The sequence below is a fragment of the Heterodontus francisci genome, chromosome 27 (genome assembly GCF_036365525.1).
Source record: "Heterodontus francisci isolate sHetFra1 chromosome 27, sHetFra1.hap1, whole genome shotgun sequence".
Lineage (NCBI taxonomy): Eukaryota > Metazoa > Chordata > Chondrichthyes > Heterodontiformes > Heterodontidae > Heterodontus > Heterodontus francisci.
The window spans coordinates 66,082,799-66,105,481 of record NC_090397.1 but is presented as its reverse complement, the minus strand read 5'-3'; the positions used below and the strand labels follow the sequence as shown (position 1 = coordinate 66,105,481).

General features: G+C 40.5%; 1 protein-coding gene across 2 annotated transcripts; it reads left to right on the top strand.

Annotated features, from left to right (window-relative positions):
- On the top strand, nt 1-22,648 carry atp5f1c (ATP synthase F1 subunit gamma). Of its 2 annotated transcripts, XM_068059510.1 has the most exons (9): nt 1-106; nt 3,702-3,736; nt 4,935-5,066; nt 9,816-10,020; nt 10,755-10,898; nt 14,500-14,564; nt 16,303-16,458; nt 17,192-17,288; nt 22,504-22,648. In XM_068059510.1, the coding sequence occupies exons 1-9, from the start codon at nt 12-14 to the stop codon at nt 22,505-22,507; spliced, it is 933 nt and encodes a 310-aa protein (XP_067915611.1). In that variant the 5' UTR covers nt 1-11; the 3' UTR covers nt 22,508-22,648. The 2 variants fall into 2 exon arrangements, with proteins under 2 accessions (XP_067915611.1, XP_067915612.1); XM_068059511.1 differs by lacking the exon at nt 22,504-22,648 and having other exon boundaries at nt 17,192-17,292.
- The last annotated feature ends 35 nt before the right edge of the window (nt 22,649-22,683 follow it).

Sequence of the window (22,683 nt, the reverse complement as noted above, 5' to 3'; positions counted from 1 at the left end):
GGGTATGACGCATGCGCGGTTGCAGCGGGCTGACCTTCAGCAGCATCCGCCGGGGAAGATTCACCATGTTTGCAAGAAGTGGTGCTCTGCTCTTTGCGCCTCAATGGTAATGGATATAGTCTCGCAGTGAAGGGAGTGCGGCTTCTTATTCCTTCAGGGGAAAATATTTTGTTTTAAACTTCAGGAATTTTTCATGTTCCTGGCGTTTTTGATCTTGGTGGAAAATGACCCCAGATTTGGAGTAACCAGGGTAATTAGGCCTTCGCCAAGGAAGTCCTGAGGTCCTGGTGTAGTGAACTTAGAAAGTGACTTGTACGATTTGCCTGCCTTTTAATTGCCCTTCCCTCCTTTCTGTCCTCACACTCATTCCAGGATTGTATTTGATGTGACCTCCCTTGCCAGTCAATTGGGAAGTTCTTCCTTTCTGCCAGGGAGGACCTTGCAGGTTTAAAAGAAATGAAAATCTTGCATTGCCTACAACGACTTCAGGACATTACAGCCAATGAAGTTTTTTTTTTAAAGTGTAGTCACTGTTGTAATGTAGGAAATGCGGCAGACAATTTGTGCACAGCAATTTCCCACAAACAGCAGTCTGATCAGGACCAGATGATCTGTTTTTGTGATGTTGATTGAGGGATAAATATTGGCCAGGCCACTGGCGATAACTCCCCTGCTCATCTTCAAAATAATGCCATGGGATATTTTTTGTGTCTGCCTCAGAGGGCAGATGGGCAGACAAATCATGTCTGCCAATCTAAAATAAAAACAAAATGCTGGAAGTACACAACAAATCTTTCAATATGTGAAATAGGAAGAAAGCTACTTTGTGTGGGACTCTTCATCAGCAGTATTATCCACTTGCAGTTTATAAAATGTGCATGGATGCTCGAGACTGTATGTACCTTCATTTTCAGGCTTTATTCTCCATTGCAAAAAAGGTGAAATAGAAGAAGGGTCACTGACCCGAAACGTTAACTCTGCTTCTCTTTCCACAGATGCTGCCAGACCTGCTGAGTGATTCCAGCATTTCTTGTTTTTGTTTCAGATTTCCAGCATCCGCAGTATTTTGCTTTTATTATTATTATGAAATAATGTATTGTTTTGCTCATTTGGGCTGCAGAGTCAGGTTCTCAAGTATATTTTATTAATTCAAATGAATCTGCTAACTAGTTAACTGAAATAATATTGTGCTATTCATTGAACTTGGTGTAATTATAAATAAACATTGCATGAAATAAAATTAACTTTATTTTTTATATTTGTAGCTCAGCTAGTGAAGTGTGATGAGGCTAACGTGTTATTTTGGAGTTGTAGAATGTAAATGTTCTTCTGAATTGGGTAAATCAGCATAGCAGGCTACTGGATGGATGTTTTATTATAAAATGTTTAGTGATTCCCCGACTCAATTTCATATTATTTGTGTGGGAGCTATCTTATTGAACCTGCTCTATTGTGTGCGATATGAGAGGTGGGTCTATGATTTTGGGATTATCGTCTCCTGTGTCTGTTCTCTAGTTCCAGGTAAAAGAAGAAAGAAATATATTTAGCAAAAGTATGTTATTTTCACAATGTCATTCTGAAGAATGCAAATCCATTAAGTCACAGGTCATCCAGAATGACGGATGGCTTTGACAATGACCAGTCATAAAATTTGTAACAATCAAACTGCTGCTTCCTCTTTGAAGATCCTTCAAAATTTTCAAAAAGCGTTGGAATAAGAGATCTGTTTGAGTCCATCCCTGACTAGAAAACCACACTACAGATTGTAGTGAAGGCATATGTATTTAGCTGGATTGGAAAATTTGCAGTTTTTCTGTCCAGTTTTAAAAAAAACTGGGTGGTAACTTTCATGAGGGTGGTAACTTTCGTTGGGATATAGTACCAAAGGCTGCAACAGGCTGCCAATTCTACATGTGAAAGTTTGGACACTGAGTCAGCTGGGCTCTTGAGTATTATGCTCATGACTGTTGCTGGGCATAACAGTCAAGATCCACCTTGTTCTCTTTTTTTTGTCACCCACACCTAGCATCTGGTCAAGCATAGTTTTTTTTTCTATTCATTCATGGGATGTGGGCGTCACTGGCTATGCCAGCATTTATTGCCCATCCCTAATTGTCCTTGAGAAGATGGTGGTGAGCTGCCTTCTTGAACCACTGCAGTCCATGTGAGGTAGTTACACCCACAGTGCTGATAGGAGGGGAGTTCCAGGATTTTGACCCAGCGACAGTGAAGGAACGGCGATATAGTTCCAAGTCAGGATGGTGTGTGACTTGGATGGGAACTTGCAGGTGGTGATCTTGTCCTTCGAGGTGGTAGATGAAGGTTGGAACCCTTTTTTTGAAACCTTAGTCTAATTGTAGTGCTTGGCTGCTGATCTGAAAGGGATGGTAATTTAGTACTGATCAAAAATTGAACCTGGGCCACTTTTGCTGTGTATGGTTCTGTGTGTTGTATTTGCCCATTAGTCAGTATAGCAATATTGAAGTGATGAACTTGTATAAACTATTTTCAGTTTTAGGCTGAATATTCTAAGTAGCACTTGGAAGTTTTGCTTTTGGCTTTATTCTGTTACTTTGTGCAATCAAGTAGGTTTTTCAGAATTGCTGCTTTGTACATGGAGTATCTAGTCAACGAGATGACAAGACATGTGCTCCAATGTGGCGCTGCAATTGCACGCATGAACCTGGCTACATTATACTTGAGCATCAGTCAAAATTGTGTTATGTCTGGGCCATCAATGAGGCACCCACTTAGGCAATGACTTTTACAGCAAAACTATAAAATGTCGGTACTTTAATTGGATCAATTTTGTTTCTTTCCAGTAATCTCATTGTATAGAATAATCTGTTTACTTTGTATAGTAGTCTCTAAATCCACAATCGTGATTTAGTCTGTGTATCTTTTAGATCTTCACAAAATCTGTGAATTTCTGGTGCTTAATTCTCTTTGAACAAGGAGGAAACATTGTTGCAATTAATGTGATAAATTATTCTGTCAATACCCAGAACTAAACACTCAACTCTTCTCCAGTACCTCTTTGTGGGATCTATAAGCACCTTTTATATTAATAGTGTACTGACACTACTGACAACAAATTCTATACGTTCCGTTGTGCATGGACACAACTTTATTTATGGGTCTCCAGAGCAGTGAGAAAATAAACACTGCTTTGTATGAGGGACAGCGGTGAATTTCTGGAATTCTAAAGTCAGAGTTATCTGAAAAGCACTATTTTGGAACCTCAGCAATAAGTAAAAGTGTCTTAAAATAATTCCATTGACCACGAGGCCAATTACTCCTCATAAGCTTTTGGGGGCATCAAAAAGTAGTGACAGCAGAGACTTGAGTATCTTTTACTTGTCTTGCTAAATGTGTTCCACTATCAGTATGCCGGAAAGTCTACTTTGATAGTCAATTTGGTTTCTTAATGCATGAACTAATTGCAACAAAGTGAGTTAACTTTAAGAGCATTGCTCAGTTTAACAATGCCTGTGTATCCCAGGATGTTGTGTTTTAGGCATGTATCCAGGAAAATTAGCCAACAAACAAGACCGTGGTAGCAAATTCCTTTGGCGTTACTTAACAGGGTAGTTGAAATTCCTAGTCTTTTTTTTAAACTTTGGGTATGTTCCCCCATCCCACCTATATAACATGCATTTTCTGTTGACCTTTACTAAAGTCTAGTTTCATTTATGTTACAGGGGCCAAGTCCGAAACATGGCAACACTGAAGGACAGTGAGTAGCGTATTTTCTTTATTATTGCAGAAAGTTGTGTTGTATATTGAACAAGTCACATGTGACTGTCTTAAAACTGAATGCTTTTGTAGTATCGTGGCTTTTGAGGATTTCTATGGTACAGCAATACTGGATATCTTAACTGAATTGAGTTTCTGCGTCAATGACTCACAAGATGAGTGATACAACTGGCTAAATTTACATCAATTTGGTGTTTCATAGTGGGTGAAATCATGGAGAAGCACCATTTGAGCTTCTCATTGGTTGTGGCTGCTTTTCTCTTTATAATTTTAGAAAAGTGCTCATGCCACAGTTGGTTCTCTCCTAACAACTTGATTCACCAGCTGTTAGAGGTTGATGGGCATATCTTCAATGCATGTGAAATGAATTGTCTATATTTATATGACTGAAAATTACACTATTTTCCATATCTCTTAAAAAGATATGGGTACTAACACTACTGACATTTGTATTTTTGTATGCACATTGTTTTTACTGAAGTGAAATTACTGATTATAGGTTGTACTAAGAGTAACCGTCAGTCTAGCATGCATTTGTGTTGGGAGAGTTTGTATAGTAACGAGTCAAAAAAAACGTTCAAAATTACGTGAAATTCTGAGTAAATATGAATAAAGTAAGTTTAGCAGTTTTCTGTCTGAAAAAGAGAAGCAGCATTGGAGCACAAGCGGGGCTCTTGAGTTTGATTTTAAAAACAATCTCTTTTATTCTGAATTTCAATATTTAGAAACAAAATAATTGCTTGGTCCAAATATTAGAAGCAAGAAGTGAGTCAATGTTAAACATCTAGGAATGAAATTCACACATTTTAAGTTCCCTCTCTTCAGAATTTATTTGTTTCCTTTTGTACAGGTAGGTAGGAAAGAAACCTTAAATGAAAATGCCTGCGTGCAAGTAGTCTTTTTCAGTAATAGGAATTGTCTGCTTTAAGTTGGATAGTTTAACAGGATTTGATTTTTAAAAACATTTTCCATTTAAAGCACATATTTCTGCCACAAAGTAGCTTTTCATATTCTTCCAGAGAAAACTACAGTTGCTGATAATAGAACATGACATTTATAGGTAGATAGACCAAAGTGTCTTCAAGGAAAAATGTATTTTAGTCTTGGCTGTGGAATGTAAAAATATATCTGATGTATAAACAAAACAACTGCATGAAAAAATATTTGTCTGTTTTCAGTCACCAGGCGCTTGAAGTCTATCAAAAATATCCAGAAGATCACCCAATCCATGAAAATGGTGGCTGCGGCAAAATATGCAAGAGCGGAGAGAGAACTGAAACCAGCAAGAGTTTATGGAACAGGAGCTTTTGGTATGATAACAATGGCAATTGCATTACAGTGATGAAATAATTACTACTTGATATAGAGATTATGGGAGGGATCTCTTGCCTAGTCACGGATACGGAATTTGTGGGCAATAATGTTGAACCTTTTTTTCAGTAGATGTGTAGTGCTCCGAGGGACTGAAGGCCTGCACAAATCAGCCAATAATCAAACCATTCCCTCTATGCTGCCTGTGATTCCTGCCAGATCAAAATTGTTTTTCTAATTTAACATTTCAAATAATTCCATTCATTTGCAAATGATATTCTTTCCTTTTTATTCGTCAAACTTGCAAATTGCTGATTCTGTAAATGTACAGCTAATCAGACACCGTACGAAAGAGATACTTTCGATACATTATGCAGCCTGCATTATTTAGTGTATCCACAGAATTGCTCAATTTGTGGATTTTGGCTGCCCATTTCAAGTAATTTTGTGCATTTAGGTTAGCAGAATGGACAGAGGCAGCAGATGGAATTTAATATTGACAAGTACGAGATGATGCATTTTGGCAGAAAGAATAGGAAGAGGCAATATATTCTCAGTGGCACAGGAACAGAGGAACCTGGGGTGCATGTGCATTGTTCTTTGAAGGTGGCAGGAGAGAGTGGTTAGTAAAGAATATGGGATCTTGGGCTTCATAAACAGAGGCATTGAGTACAAAAGCAGGGAAGTTATCTGAACCTTTATAAAGCCCTGATTGGGCCCCAACTGGAGTATTACGTCTAGTTCTGGTCATCACACTTTAGGAAGGATGTGAGGGTCCTTGAGAGGGTGCAGAGGAGATTTACCAGAATGATCTCGGGGATGGGGGATTTTAGTTACATGCTTAGGTTGGAAAAACTGTGGATGTTCTCCTTCGAGCAAAGGAGATTAAGGGGAGATTTAATAAAATGTACAAGATTATGACAGACTTAGGTAAGTTAGGCAAGGAAAAACTGTTCCCGTTAACTAATGGTACAAAGATTAGGGGACACAGATTGAAGGTTTTGGGCAAGAGATGCAGAGGGAATGTGAGGAAGAACTTTTTCCTTGCAACGAGCAGTAATGACCTGGAACTCGCTGCCTACAAGGGTGGTGGAAGCAGAGACAATCGATGACTTCAAAAGGAAATTGGACGGCTACGTGAAGGAAATGGACTTGCAGGACTACGGGATGAAATGGGGGAGTGGGACTGACTGGATAGCTCCCTGGAGAGCCAACATGGACTGAGGGCCAAATGACCTCCCTCTGTGTTGTAAATGACTGACTTCAATTTGTGATCCATGAATGTAGCTTAATTTTAAAATTAATTTTAGTTTATTTAAAATGGCTATGCTACAGTCAATGGAGACATCAATTAGACAAGTATAAGCAGGATATTGGTAACCAAATACACTAGAGGGATATGCAGAAGCCACAAAAATCAACTTGCATTTATATAATGTCTTTAATGCAGGAAAATGTCTCACGGCATAGACAAAATTGACATTGAGCCAAAAAGCATTAGTTAGGACAGATGATTAAAAGCTTGGTCAAAGAGGTAAATTTTAAGGAGTATCTAAAAGGAGGGCGGGGGATGCTTAGGGAGAGCTCCTGGAAGATTGTACGGCTACAGGAGATTACAGACATAGAGGGGCAAAACCACGGAGAGAACACAAGGTTGAGGATTTTAAAATTGGGGCGTTGGTGGACTGGGAGTTGATGTAGGTCAGCCAGCACAAAGGTGATGGGCAAGTGGAACTTGGCATGAGTTAGGATACAGGCAACAGAGTTTTGTTTGAGTTCAGGTTTATGGAGAGTGGAAGATGGGAGAGTATTGAAGTAGTCAAGTTTGGAAGTAATAAAGTCACAGATGAGGGTTTCAGCTGAGGCAGGGCAGAGAAAGGCAATATTCTGGAGGTGGAAGTCAGCAGTCTTTGTGATGATGAGCATATGGGATTGGAAGTTCAGGTGAGGGGTAAATAGAATGTTGAGGTTGTGAACAGTCTCGTTCAATCCTAGGCAATATTTAGGCGGGGGGTGGAATTGGTGGTGAGGGAATAATGTTTGTGGTGGGGGCGGCAGGCAATGACTTTGGTCTTCCCAATGTTTGATTGGAGGAAATTTCAGCTTATCCAGGACTGCATGATGGACAAACAGTTTGGCAACACCAAGTCAGTGGAGGGACTGAGATGGGTGGTGGTGAGGCAGAGCTGGGTTTTGCCAGTATACACGTGGAATCTGAACTCATGTCTTTGGAGCAGCATGTAGATGAGATGGAGGGGGCAAGAATTCATAGTGTCAGCTGTGACTCAGTTGGTAGCACTCTTGAATTTGAGTTGGGGGTTGAGAGATCAATTCCCCCTCTAGAGATTTGAGCACATAATCTAGGCTCACACTCCAATGTACTGAGGGAATGCTGCACTCAGGTGCTGTTTCTCAGATGAGATGTTAAACCAAGGCCCCATCTTCGCCCTAAGGATCCCACGGCATTATTTGAAGTAAAGCAAGGTTGTTCTCCCTGGTGTCATGACCAATATTTATCCCTCAACCAAATCACTAAATTCAGATTATCTGGCCACTATCATGTTGCTTGTTTGTGGGAGTTTGCTGTATCCAAATTAGCTGTTGTATGTCCTACATTTCAAAAGTACTTAATTGGCTGTAAAGTGCTTTGGGACATCCTAAGGTTGTGAAAGGTACTGTGTAAATCCAAGTTCTTTCTTTCTTAATCCTTGGGAGACTCCAGAGGAAACAATGTGGAGGTAGGAAGAGAAACCATTGGAAAAGATTCTCTGGCTACAAATGGCTAGCTAAGAGTGGTACCAGGCGAGGGCAATTCAACTCAGCTAAACAACAGAGGAGAGGGATTAGAGGAAGATGGTGCCGTCAACAGTGCCAAGATGTTGCAGAAAGGACAAGGATGGGTCATGCAGCATGGTCACCGAGGATGTCTTTGTAATTTTGATTAGGGCTGCTTCATTGCTGTGGCTGGGACAGAAAACCAAATGAAGTAAAAACATGGAGTTCTGGAAAAGATGGGTGACAACACATTAGAGAGGAATGGGAGGTTGGAGATGGGGTGGTGGTTTGCAAGAATAGATTCAAGGGTGGTTTTTTTGAGAAGGTGGATGACAGCAGTTTTGAAAGGGGATGGGGACAGTACCTTACAGTCCACAAAGGGAAGTTGGGTATTCAGCCATTTTGTGGGGATGTGGTCAAGAGAGCAGGATGTGTGTCAAATGGAAAAGATGGGGGAGAAACTAGAGAAAGCTGCGAGTTCAGGGCTAGGGCATGGAGGAAAGCTTGGCTTGGTGAATGAGAGGTAAGAACGGATGCACTGGACACAGCTGAACAGTCCATGACTACTTGCACATGGTGAGGGTGGAGGGGCATGGTAGTTTATGGAGTCTGCATGTGGTGGACATAAGAAGCCAGCAGTATGGGGGAGGTTATGTTTGCATTCTTGGATAATCCTGTAGCAGTTTTGGCAGAGGAGAGCTGGGCCTGATAGTGTTTAATGTGATTCAGCCAGATCGGCACTGAATGGCTAAAACAGTTGTATGCTTTATGCGTTCAGTTACACAGCCCTTGGACTTAAGGGAACAAAAGTGGGGACCATACCAGAGGGAGCAACCAGGGTGTGATTTTACTGAGGAAAACGGCAGCATGGCCAGGGGTGAGGGTATGATTGAAAAGATTAATTGCTTGGAAGTATTTTGGTGAATGGAGGGACAAAGGCTGGACAGTTGCAAGTTTAAAAGTACCATTGTGAGTGACTTGGGGTGAAGATGATAAAGGACATTGTCACTTTCAAAGCATTTCAATAAAGCAAAGAATAATGGGAGCAAATAGTGTTTTTCTTCGAAATCTTTTTGATGGCAGCACAGTGGCGCAGTGGTTAGCACCGCAGCCTCACATTTCCAGCGACCCGGGTTCGGTTCTGGGTACTGCCTGTGCAGAGTTTGCAAGTTCTCCCCTGTGACTGCGTAGTTTTCTGCCAGGTGCTCCGGTTTCCTCCCACAGCCAAAGACTTGCAGGTTGATAGGTAAATTGGCCATTGTAAATTGCCCCTAGTGTCGGTAAGTGGTAGGAGAATTGAGGGAAGATGGGGATATGGTAGGGAATATGGTATTAATGTAGGATTAGTATAAATGGGTGGTTGATGGTCGGCACAGACTCGGTGGGCTGAAGGGGCTGTTTCAGTGCTGTAACTCTCTATGACTCTATTATGAGATTTTTTTCTATTTTTAATGTTGCTTTGAAATGTGGCCTTTACTTTTGATAATTTAGTTACCAAGAACAAAATGAGGGCTTGACGTGATGATTTATGGATATATATGTATTTACAAAAACACTTTGCTGTGGTCATGTTTTTCACATACCCCTCCTGCCAGGACTTGACTCTAATCTAGGGCTGGCATTTCAGTGCTGAGGTCCTTTGGATGTGATCATGAATTGAGAGTCATTTACCTCTTCCAGTGGTTCACTTGGCCATTAGAGATCCCCTGGCACAATTTGGAGAAGAGCAGAGTTTTCCTGTGTCCTAATCAACATTTTTCCCCAACAAATCCCACCAACAACTGAGGCATATGTCTTACTGGCATTTGTGGGATATTGCTGTGCAAGATAGATGCTGCTTTGCTTACAGAACAGGCTGTGCACTTCAAAGAATTGATTTGACCCTAAAAGGAGCTTTTAAGTATTTTGATGTCTGTGATGAGGTACCAAATAACTGCAAGGTTTATTATTGACCCTTTTCCTTTTTTTTTAAGCTTTATATGACAAGGCAGAAATTCAAGCTCCTGAAGACAGACCCAGACACCTAATCATTGGCGTGTCCTCTGACCGTGGTCTCTGTGGTGGTATCCACAGTAATGTTGCTAAGCTCATAAGAAATCAAATACAGCAATTGACTTCTGCAGGGAAAGAGGTTAAGATTGCTACTATTGGTGAGAAGCTGAGAGCACTGCTGTATAGGTATGTGTTGGCTTTGAGTCTGAAAAAATAACCTTGCTTGATAACAAATGACATTGATAACCTACTCTTGGCTAAAACACTATGGCCTTGAAATGACTGTGTGGGCTAGTTGTATGAATGCTGAGCACCATTAAAATCTTTTTTTCTTATTTTAGTCGAAGTGTTAATCTACCATTTTAGATGGCTTGCTACCTTTCCATAACATAGCAAGGAGAGGTGAATATCTTAAATATTCATTATTTTCCTACACATAATTTAAGGGCTCGTGTTGTAACTATTTAAGTTGCTGATTTTGCTCCTTACTCTGTTTGCATGTTAGACTTTATGTTGGATTCAATATATTACTCCACTCATAGTGCAAAATTTGTAGCATCAGACTAATAGTGAAGGAAATATGGCTTCAGTCTTGTAGTGTGAAAAGTTTAGAGGCAATTCTTCAGATTGTTGGTAAAATATTAAACTGTTCATAAAAATTGGAGGTTTACAACCATGAAAGCAATCCAGAATTACACTCAAATCATCCAAGCTATTATTACTACAACATTCACTTTTTTGCAAGGTAGTATTCCAATACTGGTTTTAGCAGTACCATAGTTTAATAAATTAGAGGCAAAGGGGATAAGATTATAGAAGTTGTAAAACCAAATTCTGCAGATGTGTTGGGAAACTATTTAGCAATGTGTAACTTTTCAGAACAAATAGAAGGCTGACTCAATTTTTGCTTTAAATTGTAGGAACCATGGAAGTCACTTGCTGATGATGTTCAAGGAAATGGGCCGGAAACCACCAACGTTTGGTGATGCTTCAATTATTGCCTCTGAACTCTTAAACTCCGGCTTTGAATTTGATAACTGTTCTATTATATACAACAAATTTAAGTAAGTTGAAGGTGTTGTGATGATATGTTATTGACCTGAAGTGTTAGAAAGAGTGCTCCTATTTTGAAGTTCCTTCCATAAGACCTACTTTCTGCTTTCATGATTGTCCTCCCAATCCAACTTAACCACTTGGCTACCTTTCCTGGCCCCTGAGCTTGCTGACCTTGTTAATGTTTTTCTTTTCCAAGCACCCCTCCTTCTCAAATCAATTGTTCCCATTACCCCACTCAAAAAAAAAAGGCTAGATCTGTTTATCCTCTGCAATTGCTGCTCCATCTCTTAAGATCCATGAATGTGGCATCGGTTCTCAGCAGAACCCACCTCTCCCGAAATTTCCTGTTCCAATCCCTTCAGTCTGGCTTCTGCCCTGCTCACTGTGTTGAATCCATGCAGGTCACGGTTAAAAATGAAATCCTCTACACTTGTGGCAACAGTGTAATATGTTGTCACATATGTTGTCCAGTCCAATGGGCAACTCGTGTGTTTCCACTTCAGCCTACACCAGTGCAGCCAGCATATCTCCAGCACTCGGGCAATGGCTTCACAGTCACTGCTAGAGTTGTCCAAGAACTTATCCTATTGATAACAATTTTCAGGCACATAGTTAGCTTCTGTATGTGTGTTTGATGACACTTCACCTCATCACCACTTCCCTCAACCTACCATAGTGCTGCCAATCTAACATTAAGTGGATGAGTGAAAAAAGTTCCAGCTGAATGATGGGAAGATTAGGATCATTCTTTTCAGTCCCCACCATAAACTTTATAGTTTCAGCCTCACATCCTATCCATCACCAAGATTGTTTAATTCCATCTCCTCAATATCGTCCTCATTTGTCTCAACTTAACCCCCAGTGCCACTGAAACCCTTATCCATGTTTCTTTCAGCTCTGCACTCTTTCTTCAATGTCCTGCTTGCTGGGTTCTAGTCTACTCCTCCCATAAATTCTCAAATGTCCTTATCCAGTCTTGCACTAAGTCCTGCTTGTTAATCAGTTCTGTTCTTGCTAATTGCTGGCTTCCAATATATTGAATTAAAAATGATTGTCATTTTCAAATTCCTCTACAGTCTCACCCAGCCCAATATTTGCAACTTCCTCCAGCCTTACACTCTCACCCACACCCTGCAGTTTTCCACATCTAGCCTTCTGTGCATTTCTCTCTATCCTCTTCCTTAGCTTTATTGGTGGCAGAACCTTCATCCTTCTAGGCCTCTATCTCTGCAACTTACTTTCTAAACACACTATTCTTTGTTTCCAATTTTTAAATAGCCTTTTGAAAATGTATCTTTTTGACCAAGCTTTTGGTTGCCTCTCCTAACTCTTTCCACCATGGCTTGATATCTGGTCCTTTCCATTTTTCCCTCTGTAAAGTGCCTTTCCTTTTTTCTATACAAAAGGTGCTATATAAACCTGGTTGGTGATGTAAATATATATTTTTTTTGTTCCATACTTTCTAACCTTATGTGGAGATGGCTAACGCGATGAACAAAGTGCCTCAGAGACTGGTGCCGGGGCCCTTACGGCTTCTAATCTATATAAATGATCTGAGTTTAAAAATTCAGTTTAATGTCAAATTTGTAGATAATAGATGTAGAGGAGGGGGAATCGATAAACGAGAGAAGGGCAAAGATGAAATAAGCCAAGTTATGGCCAGCGAAATTTAATACAGCTGAGTGCAAAGTGTTGGAATATATTGGAATGTGGTGCGGGGAGGGGGGTGGGAACGGGTGGTGTTGGGATAATTCCTTCCTCATCCTTTTAACAGATTTGTAAAGCTAGAGACAGTATTATGTCTGAGAATGACTTAATTTACTCTTGCTTCAAAACATTCTTCTTAAACCTTCATACATCTAAAACTATCTGTGAAGGGAACTTCTAGGGGAAAATCATGAGAATTGCTTATCTGAGCCTATTCATGTTACTTGATCTTGAAGATAGGCAAAGTTCCTACTGAGTGAAATGCATGTCTTTTATACCATTATCTTTTATGGCCGAGATCCTGTTAGATTCGGCATTATTGGGTGTTTTACAATCCCTAGAGCTTTCAACAGATTTCTAGACAGGGCTAAGGAGCCTCATGTCCTGTCATACCATACAATCACTTCATATCATTTGTTTTTCTGAGTCACAGTTTTGTTGCACAAATTTTTAATGTTATGCGCTATAGTAAAAGGAACCTATTGCTTTTTTGTATTGCAGTAATCTCCTCTCGTACACTATCCCCTGCTGTGATCAAAAACCTGTGCTTTAAAAGCCTATCCTTGCAATTCTTCAGCCCTGAAATTCATCTTGTCAAATGTTATCTGTGACATTGTGGGAAAAAGACCAGATTTGCAAGCACACAGTTTAAACCAATTCTGCTACATTAACTGTTGATGTCTTTTTTCTGTATTAGAATGTAAAAACATATCTATATTCTTATGGGGGTTGGGAGAGCAATACGATGAATGGTGTTGAATTAACTAGAGGGAAAGTTGAAAGAGATGTAGGGATTGAGTGTGATTTTAATACTTGCCATGTCCAGTCTTTGCCAAGCAATCAACAAAACAAACTGAAAACTGAACTATATTGACAAGTTAGTAGAGTATATGTCTTAAGACCATCGTGTGAAGTTGTACAGTGCTCTGGTCAACAGATTTTCAGTTCTAGTCACCAAAACACAGGAGAAATATCCAAAACATGGAAGTGGTACAGAGAAGGACTAACAAGCTGAAATTAGTTAGGAAAGTTGAGGAAAAAGTTAAATTCATGAGCCTTGAAAGGAGGTAACCAGAGAGGCTACCTCGCAGAAGATATTAAGTAGAATAGAAGACATTAATCTGGTGCACTATTTCAGGTGCAACCACAATTGCAACAAAAGGAGCCGGGGTACAGAGCAATTTCAGGACTGATGTCAGGAAGCAGATTATACAAAGAGTCATTAATACCTACAGTGAAGTAGGAGAGGCAAAAACGCTGGAATTATTCAAAAGTTATATGGTGTAATAAGACAAGGTGGAAAGATGAGATGGATATGCTGATTTGGCCTCCCTTGTCTATACATACCTTAGTGATACTGAAAATGATTGAACACAGAGGGAGGCCATTCATCTCATTGTTTCATATTTGTGTAAATTTTGATAATATCAACCATTGACAAATTGTCTGAAAAAGATACTAGCTGTTTTGTAAGTTTAGAATCGGAAAAAAAATTTTATTTTGACAAGCTAAAGGGGAGCTTCTAGACCAATAAAATGGAATGTTGCATGAAATTGCTGCACTGGGATACTTCATACCAGACTTGAGATGCTTCTATTAGTGTTTTTATAATTTGAAGAAGCACATTTCTTCTGTTTATTGATGCAGAATCTTAAGGCACATTAGACAGGTAGGAGGAGGGGAATAACGCCTTGGGACATAAGGCACTATATAAATGCAAGTTGTTGAAATAAGTGGACTGCCATTAAGGCAAAATCCTTGTGCAAATGGAGTCATGTGGCATTTCGCCAATATTGAGTCCTACACATTTTAGTAATCTGTGGATTCACTTGAAATTGCTTCCAAAGATGTCTACTAGTTGCATCTTAAATGTTGCCACAAATAATTTATCCTTGTTTTTAGGTCTGTAATTTCCTACAAGACTGAGGAGAAACCAGTCTTTTCCTTTGAAACTCTTACAAATTCTGGTAAGTTACTGTGCTCTCCGAAACGTGGATAAATGAATGTGGTGTTACTCTGGTTCATCTTGTTGAATTACCACTTTTGTGATTGCATAATGTGATTACCAAATATGTAGTTGACATTTATAGTGCCATAGAGTCTAAACAGATACCCTCTGTTTTGCTCTCATTTTGCTCTAACATAATCTTGCAAAAAATTAAAAAAAATTAAAGGTTGCAAACAAATTGGTTTAACCTCAGACTGTTACTAGTGTTACGACAGGGTGGGAGGAGTGCACTGTTTTTTCTAGTTCTACTTTGCCACAGGTCACAACATATATTTAAATGTTTATCCAGTTAACGATACGGTCAATCATCGACTATTTTTATCCCAGAATAAAATACACCAACCAGGTTTCTTTAATAAACAACAAAATTCTCAGTTTAATATAAAACAAGACATAACCAGTGATGGAGCAAAGGATTAACACACAGTGAAATATGAAAGTTCCCTTTTACCTTAGCCCCTCACACACACCAGTTAAGAATCAAGCCTCCTGACCCCTATAAATCTTGACCTGTCACTTCTCTGTAAACGTTTCCCCCAAATCCAAAAGCCCCTGCTGGGTATTTCTGAAGACAGGTGACTTCCAGTAAATGTTTTCAAACAAGACCTCTGTCCTTTGTGACCCCAGTGAAAAAGAATCCATGGAATCCTTTTCAGTTTTCCCAAATAAAACCGTGTCCATAATTCTAAAATATGAGTCCTCAAAAAATAAACTAACAAAAAATATAGAAGCACCGTCATAACACCAGGGAAAGGGATGGAGTCAGTAGCTAGGCAAAGTGTAATTAAGCTGGATAGCTGTTTTTCAGCCAGAACAGACCTGATGAGTCAAATGGTCATCTCCTGTGCTGAAAATTTCTGATTCTGAATCACATAACATTCTGGATGATCTAATTCATTGTGGATTGCTGCATTTATAGTGATGGAATGCATATTTATACCTTTGACTGGGGAACAATAATGCAGGTAGAGAAGGAAAGGAGAGCAGCCTGCAACCACAGCTTTTAAATATTAAGTTTGGAGAAATTCTAGAGTTGCAGGCAGTGGAAAGAGAGTCAACTTATCCATGCATACGGTGGACCCTTTAGTGGGTAACTTCCAATATAATTTGAGGATCACCATCTTTTCTGCACCTACATGGCAATCTGAGATCCCATCAAACTTTTAGAAATTATACTGGCGTACTGGAATAAGCACCTAGGACCAAGAAGGCTGCAGATTGTTCACTGTAATGAGAGCCACTTATTGATGGATCTTCCATGTATTAGAGAGCTGCTGTCTTCTGGTCAGAAGATATATTTGAATTTCTTGCAACGAGTGGGAGAAAATTGATTAAAAGACTTAGCAGCCATTTCAGTAATGGTTTGCCTTTAAATTTATTCTGTTCGGCTGAGTTAGATACACAAACTGTCTATGATTGAGCGTGGCCAACATGCTTATGCAGAACGGTGTTAATTTCATACCAAACACATTAATCAATCACTATCATGAAGCTCAAATGTAGTGTGTGGTTTTATGTCTTTAAGAATCCATGTAGAAAATATTTCTCTGGCTGTTTCACATTTATCTTTGAATAAGTTGGACTTAATTTGGATTTGATCCTTGTTTTCACATGATCTTGTATCATTACCACTAATATGTAACATTTCCATATTTGTGATAACCTAGCCACTAATCAGTCTTTGACTTTATTTCCAGAGAACATTAGTGTTTATGATGACATTGATGCTGATGTTCTGCGAAACTACCAGGAGTTCACTCTGGCGAACATCATTTACTTCAGCTTGAAGGAATCTACTACAAGCGAGCAGAGTGCTAGGATGACTGCTATGGATAGTGCCAGCAAGAATGCTTGTAAGAAATTTTAAAGATATTTTTGAAAATATGTGCTCTAGCTTTCCTAATGCTTCTCCATGTTTACTCAGTGAGTGCATGAGCTTTATCGACCAGGAAGGTGTCAATGCCGATACCCAGGATATGTTGAATTAACTGAACTCACAGAAGGAGCACTACAATTTGCTTTTAGACTCCTGGGTTATGGAGGGGAAATGAGCTACTGTACCTTCTGATAACTTCTAAGTAGGCATTGGGAGGGTGGGAGTGGCCTTGATTGCATAGTCTGTCGATAATGTCAAAATGCACACATGAATAATGGCCATTTGAGTGTGGTACTGGAGGACAGCCAGTGTCACTAGAGCCATGCCAATAAAAGTCAATACCTTCAGAAGCAGTTTCAAAAAAATTCCTAATTGATTAAAAACTAGAAAATGGAATCAATGTGAAAGCAAATCACATTCAGGCAGAAGCAAAATAATGCAGATGCTGGAAATCTGAAATTAAATAACACCATGCTGGAAATACTCAGGGTTGGTAGCATCTTGGAGAGAGAGAAACAGAGTTGATGTTTCAGGTCTGTGACCTTTCATCAGAACATTCAGACAACTCGGTTCCACTTCCTGTTAGATGGTATTTTTTATGCAAATGCCCAATGTTATTTTACTGTAAGAATTAACAGCTACTGATCCAGATGTTGGATAAAGGAAGGAAGGATAGTGAAGTAAAATAATATACTTAAATTTTTTTTTAGCTGAAATTATTGGCAAGCTGACATTGACGTACAATCGCACTCGCCAAGCTGTCATTACCAAGGAGCTTATTGAGATTATCTCTGGTGCTGCAGCTCTGTAAGTATTGCGGTGAACATGAACCTGCTGTATGATGGCTACTTTGATATGAATTCTGTAAGAAGAAAAATACTGGTTTTAGTGAGCTACTTATTGTAAATATGTACCATAAACACAAATTGGGGGTGAAGGTGGAGAATGAGAACTCAATGTGAAATCTAGGTGCTGGGATGGAAAGCTTTACTGCAAAATAACTAGGCCAGGAACTTTGTTACACCATTGGGATCCTTAAACACCCTAAAGCTACACAAAGTTATGGAATAGGTATATGTTCAAACAATAATATTTCATTCCATTACTCTGTGAAAGTCAAAACATTTGAGTTTGTAAATCAAGACATTGGGCTGTATTTTAAGAGTCTGCCGCCAAAGTAGGAGGCGGACGTTAAACAAATGCAGCCCGCCCGCGTGGGCACCGCGATTTCAAAAGCAGTGACTCATTTGCATGGCCGCAGCGCCTGCCACCCCGCGATGACATGGAGGGGACAGGCGAGCCATTGCCTGCAACGGCAGCTGCCGCCAATGCACAGGTGTCTACGCCATTTTTAAAGGGCTTACAGCCCTCAATGGACATTTAAAATTTAAATGGCCAAATCATAGTCATACAGCACAGAAACAGGCCCTTCGGCCCATTGTGTCTGTGCCAGCCATCAAGCACCTACCTATTCTAGTCCCATTTTCCAGCACTTGGCCTGTAGCCTTGTATGCTATGGTGTTTCAAGTGCTCATCTAAATACTTCTTAAATGTTGTGATGGTTCCTGCCTCTACCACCTCTTCAGGCAGTGCATTCCAGATTCCAACCAAATCCCCTCTAAACCTCCTGCCCCTTACCTTAAATCTATGCCCCCTGGTTATTGTCCCCTCCGCTAAGGGAGAAAGTCTCTTATCTATCAATGCCCCTCATAATTGTGTATACCTCAATCATGTCCCCCCCTCATCCTTCTCTGCTCTAAGGAAAACAACCCTAGCCTTTTCAGTCTCTCTTCATAGCTGAAATGCTCCAATCCAGGCAGCATCCTGGTAAATCTCCTCTGCACCCTCTCCAGTGCAGTCACATCCTTCCTATAGTGTGGTGCCCAGAACTGTACACAGTACTCCAGCTGTGGCCAAACTAGCATTTTATACAGCTCCATCATAACCTCCCTGCTCTCATATTCTATGCCTTGGCTAATAAAGGCAAGTATCCCATATGCCTTCCTAACCACCTTATCTACCTGTGCTGCTGCCTTCAGTGATCTATGGACAAGTACACCCAAGGTCCTTCTGTACTTCCTAGGGTCCTACCATCCATTGTATATTCCCTTGCCTTGTTAGTCCTCCCAAAATGCATCACCTCACACTTCTCAGGATTAAATTCCATTTGCCACTGCTCTGCCCATCTTACCAGCCCATCTATATCATCCTGTAATCTAAGGCTTTCCTCCTCACTATTTACGACACCACCAATTTTCGTGTCATCTGTGAACTTACTGATCATACCTCCTATATTCACGTCTAAATCATTCATGTACACTACAAATAGCAAGGATCCCAGCACCAATCCCTGTGGTACATCAATAGTCACAGGCTTCCACTCGCAGAAACGACCATCGCCCTCTGCCTCCTGCCACTAAGCCAATTTTGGATCCAATTTGCCAAATTGCCCTGGATCCCATGGACTCTTACCTTCTTAACCAATCTCCCATGTGGGACCTTATCAAAAGCCTTACTGAAGTCCATGTAGACTACATCAACTGCTTTACCCTCATCTACACATCTAGTCACCTCCTCGAAAAATTCAATCAAGTTAGTTAGACACGATCTCCCCCTGACAAAGCCATGCTGACTATCCCTGATTAATCACTGCCTCTCCAAGTGGAGATTAATCCTGTCCCTCAGAATTTTTTCCAATAGTTTCCCAACCACTGATGTTAGACTCACCGGCCTGTACTTACCTGGTTTATCCTTGCTACCCTTCTTGAATAATTACACCACATTCACTGTCCTCCAGTCCTCTGGTACCTCTCCTGTGGCCAGAGCGGATTTGAAAATTTATGTCCGAGCAAAATGTTGCAAAACATTTACATTACCTTTCCATGCATTTCCCCACCTCCTCAATGGCATTTCAAAACATTCCAGCCCTTTTCCCCCTTGGAATTTGTATTTTGACCTCCCCCACCCCGCCCCAAAGGTCGACACCATTGCCCTTTACCCCTTACCATCACCCCCCCCACCCCAACCAATCTGCAGCGTTGTCACCCTGTTTCTCCCCCCCCCCCCCCCCCGCACAGAAATAATTCCTTCTCCCCCCCCCCCCCCCCCCCCCCCACCACAGGCATCGCGCCACGTTTCCCCAAATGGGGATTCGAAGGCGCAGCATTGTCAACCACCCGAATGGAGATCGGTGTGGTGATTAAGGGGGCGACGGGACCCTCGTTAAATCAGGTATGAAAATTAGTTTACATATTGAAATGAGGGTCCTGTTGCCGAGCGGCGAGGCAACCACCACGCTGCCTCGCTGCCGCCAAGATGGCCACAGGGCCTGCCGCTGTTGGGTCAGTGGTGGGCCTTCACCGTACCGATTTTCATTGCCCCCCTGCCTCCGTTCCTGACGGCGGAGGGGCTTTAAAATCCAGCCCAGTGTGTTTTATATTAAGTTTAATATCTGCATTTAGGTACAACAGTCATTGCTTGTTGTCTTTCCCCCTCTACAACCCTTTATTCCCTAGCTAAGAGATCATGATGAGACACTGCCATTTCTAATTGAGCTTGCTTTGTGGTTCCAATGTAAACTAATGGCAACTCTTTGTGGTTACATATTCCAAAATGTGAATTGATTTGAATTGTATTTTTTGAGACGCCACAATTTTGAGTACCATTTTTACAATTAAAATCAAAGAGCAAAAATCTCAAAACTTGATGGACGGTGCATTTCTCTAATGAGCCCCCTACTACGGCAATCACACTTGCTTGGTCCCAAATCAGTTAATATTCCTCCTTTAAAAACAACTATCAAATTCCCTTTCAAACAAGAATTTGGGGACACTTAACGACAATAATTTGTATTTATATAGTGCATTTTACATGGCAAAGCGTCCCAAGGCACTTCACAGGATTATTATCAATTAAGATTTGACACTGTGCCACATAAGGAGATATTAGGGCAGATGACCAAAAAACTTGATCAAAGGGGTAGTTTTTTAAGAAGCATCTTCAAGGAGGAAAGAGGCAGAGAGGCTCCAGGGGGGAATTCTAGAGCTTAGGCCTTGACAGCTGAAGGCACAGCCTAGGAAGTGGAATCCGTATGAAAGTAAATCATATTCAGCCACCTTGGTTCTACTTCCTGTTAGATGGTATTTCCTTTTACTGTAAGAATGAGCAGCTACTGATCCAGTTGCTGAAGGCACAGCTGCCAGCGGTGGAGCAATAAAAATCAGGGATGCTCGAGGCTGGAATTGGAGCAGCCGAGATATGAGGGTTGTCGGGCTGGAGGAAATTAGAGATAGGGAGGGGCGAGGCCATGGATGCATTTGAAAACAAGGATGAGAATTTTAAAATTGAGGTGTTGCTTAATTGGGAACCACCGTCGCTCATCGAGCGCAGGGGTGTTGGTTAACCTTCCAAACACGCGACCTCTACCACCTAGGAGAACAAGGGTAGCAGATGCATGGGAACACCACCACCTGCAAATTCCCCTCCAAGTCACATATCATCCTGACTTGGAACTATATCACTCTTCCTGGTCCAAAATCCTGGAACTTCCTCCCTAACAGCACTGTGGGTGTACCTTTACCACAGGCATTGCAGGGTTCAAGAAGGTGAATCATCACCTTTTCAAGGGCAAATAGGGATGGGCAATAAATGCTGACCTTGCGAGCGCGCTGACACCCCATGGATGAGTTTTTTTAAAACAGGTCTTCTTGTGAGTTAGGACACGGGCAGCAGAGTTTTGGTTGTGCCTGGGAATTCCACTCAATTTTTCTAACTGCCCCATTATTGTTTTATGATCATCCTAAATTTGTTCCCTCTTTTTATTGTCTCGCTGACCACTGGAAACAATGTTGCTTATAACTTTCTAAAAAACCTCTCTGGTCGCCCGTTTACTAGCTCAGATGCAAGTGTGAATCCCTCTGCTCCCCACTCCATTTGAATCATACCCTGTAAAGTGTATTTCTTTTCCCTATTCTTACTTACACAAATGTATTACTTTACACAATTTTTTCGTAGAATTAATTGAATCAGCCACCTATCTGCTCATTTTGCTAGCTAATCTTTGTCTTCCTGCAGTCTTTCATAATCCTTGTCACATTTTGCCTTAGTGCAATCCTTATAATCCTATGTTCCTATCAATTTAGCTTTGGTTGTTGTTTTCACTATAGTTTGCCACTGCAGCAATTCTGTTCTTGTCATGTGTGGCTTTAAATTACATGGTGCTGTAGTTTCATCTGTAGTTTTGTGCATTTCACTTGGTGGTTTTGATTATCATTTTCATATTACATTAAGTGCTGCTGTGACTGAATTACATAGTTTTATGCATCTGGCTTGCTGTTTTTGTTTGCTACTTTGGGCTTAAATTTGGCCATGACTGAATTGCATGTACAGCTTCATGAATCATTGTATTTCCTTTTTTTACTTTCTGCGATTACAAGGAGTTTTTAAGCTTGCAACAGCATTTTCGGACCCCAAAGAGGTAATGGTTCATATTGCTACAGGTGGCAAATTCATAACTAAAGGTCTGCTGTGTTAAATGCACAACAGCTAGATGCAAGTTGTAAAATATATTTTCCTGTTCTGCCTACCAGGTGTTTATTCTAAGTTATTGAAGAGTGGAGAAAATTAATTTTTCCTCCCTTACAATTTTAGTCCAGCAATGCAACTAGGAGTGGTTAGGTACAAGTTCCAGATCATAAATGGGAAGTCCCTGGCTTCCATTCAGCACCTTCTGATGGGGCCGCCTATCTGACAATTTGCAGTATGATGCACAACTCCATGGTGCAATTCATTATAATATAAATGCTCATTAAAAATTTGCATTTGTACTATTAAATTTATTTTAAATACAGAAGTGAGACACTTCTGACTGTCCTGATTGTGCGCTGTAGTTAATAAATTTGAATGTAAATATTTCATACTTTTCACACTGACAGAAACTCATCTTAGTGGAAATTTGTACTTTGTTCTTAATGCAATTAGTCCTAAGATGTTTAGTTAATTACATTGTGTGTTAACTTTGCAGGTAAAAATGGTGCTCCAGAAAGATGTCAGTGGAAATGAATGAAAACGCGTTCCTGTTGGAAGATGATGGACAGTATTTCTGTTAAATTCATGGGAATCTTCTAAAATTTGTAAATTATAGTACAATAAAAACCTTACACAGTGAACAGCTCCTTTGCATTCTTATCTCTGGTGGGATAGA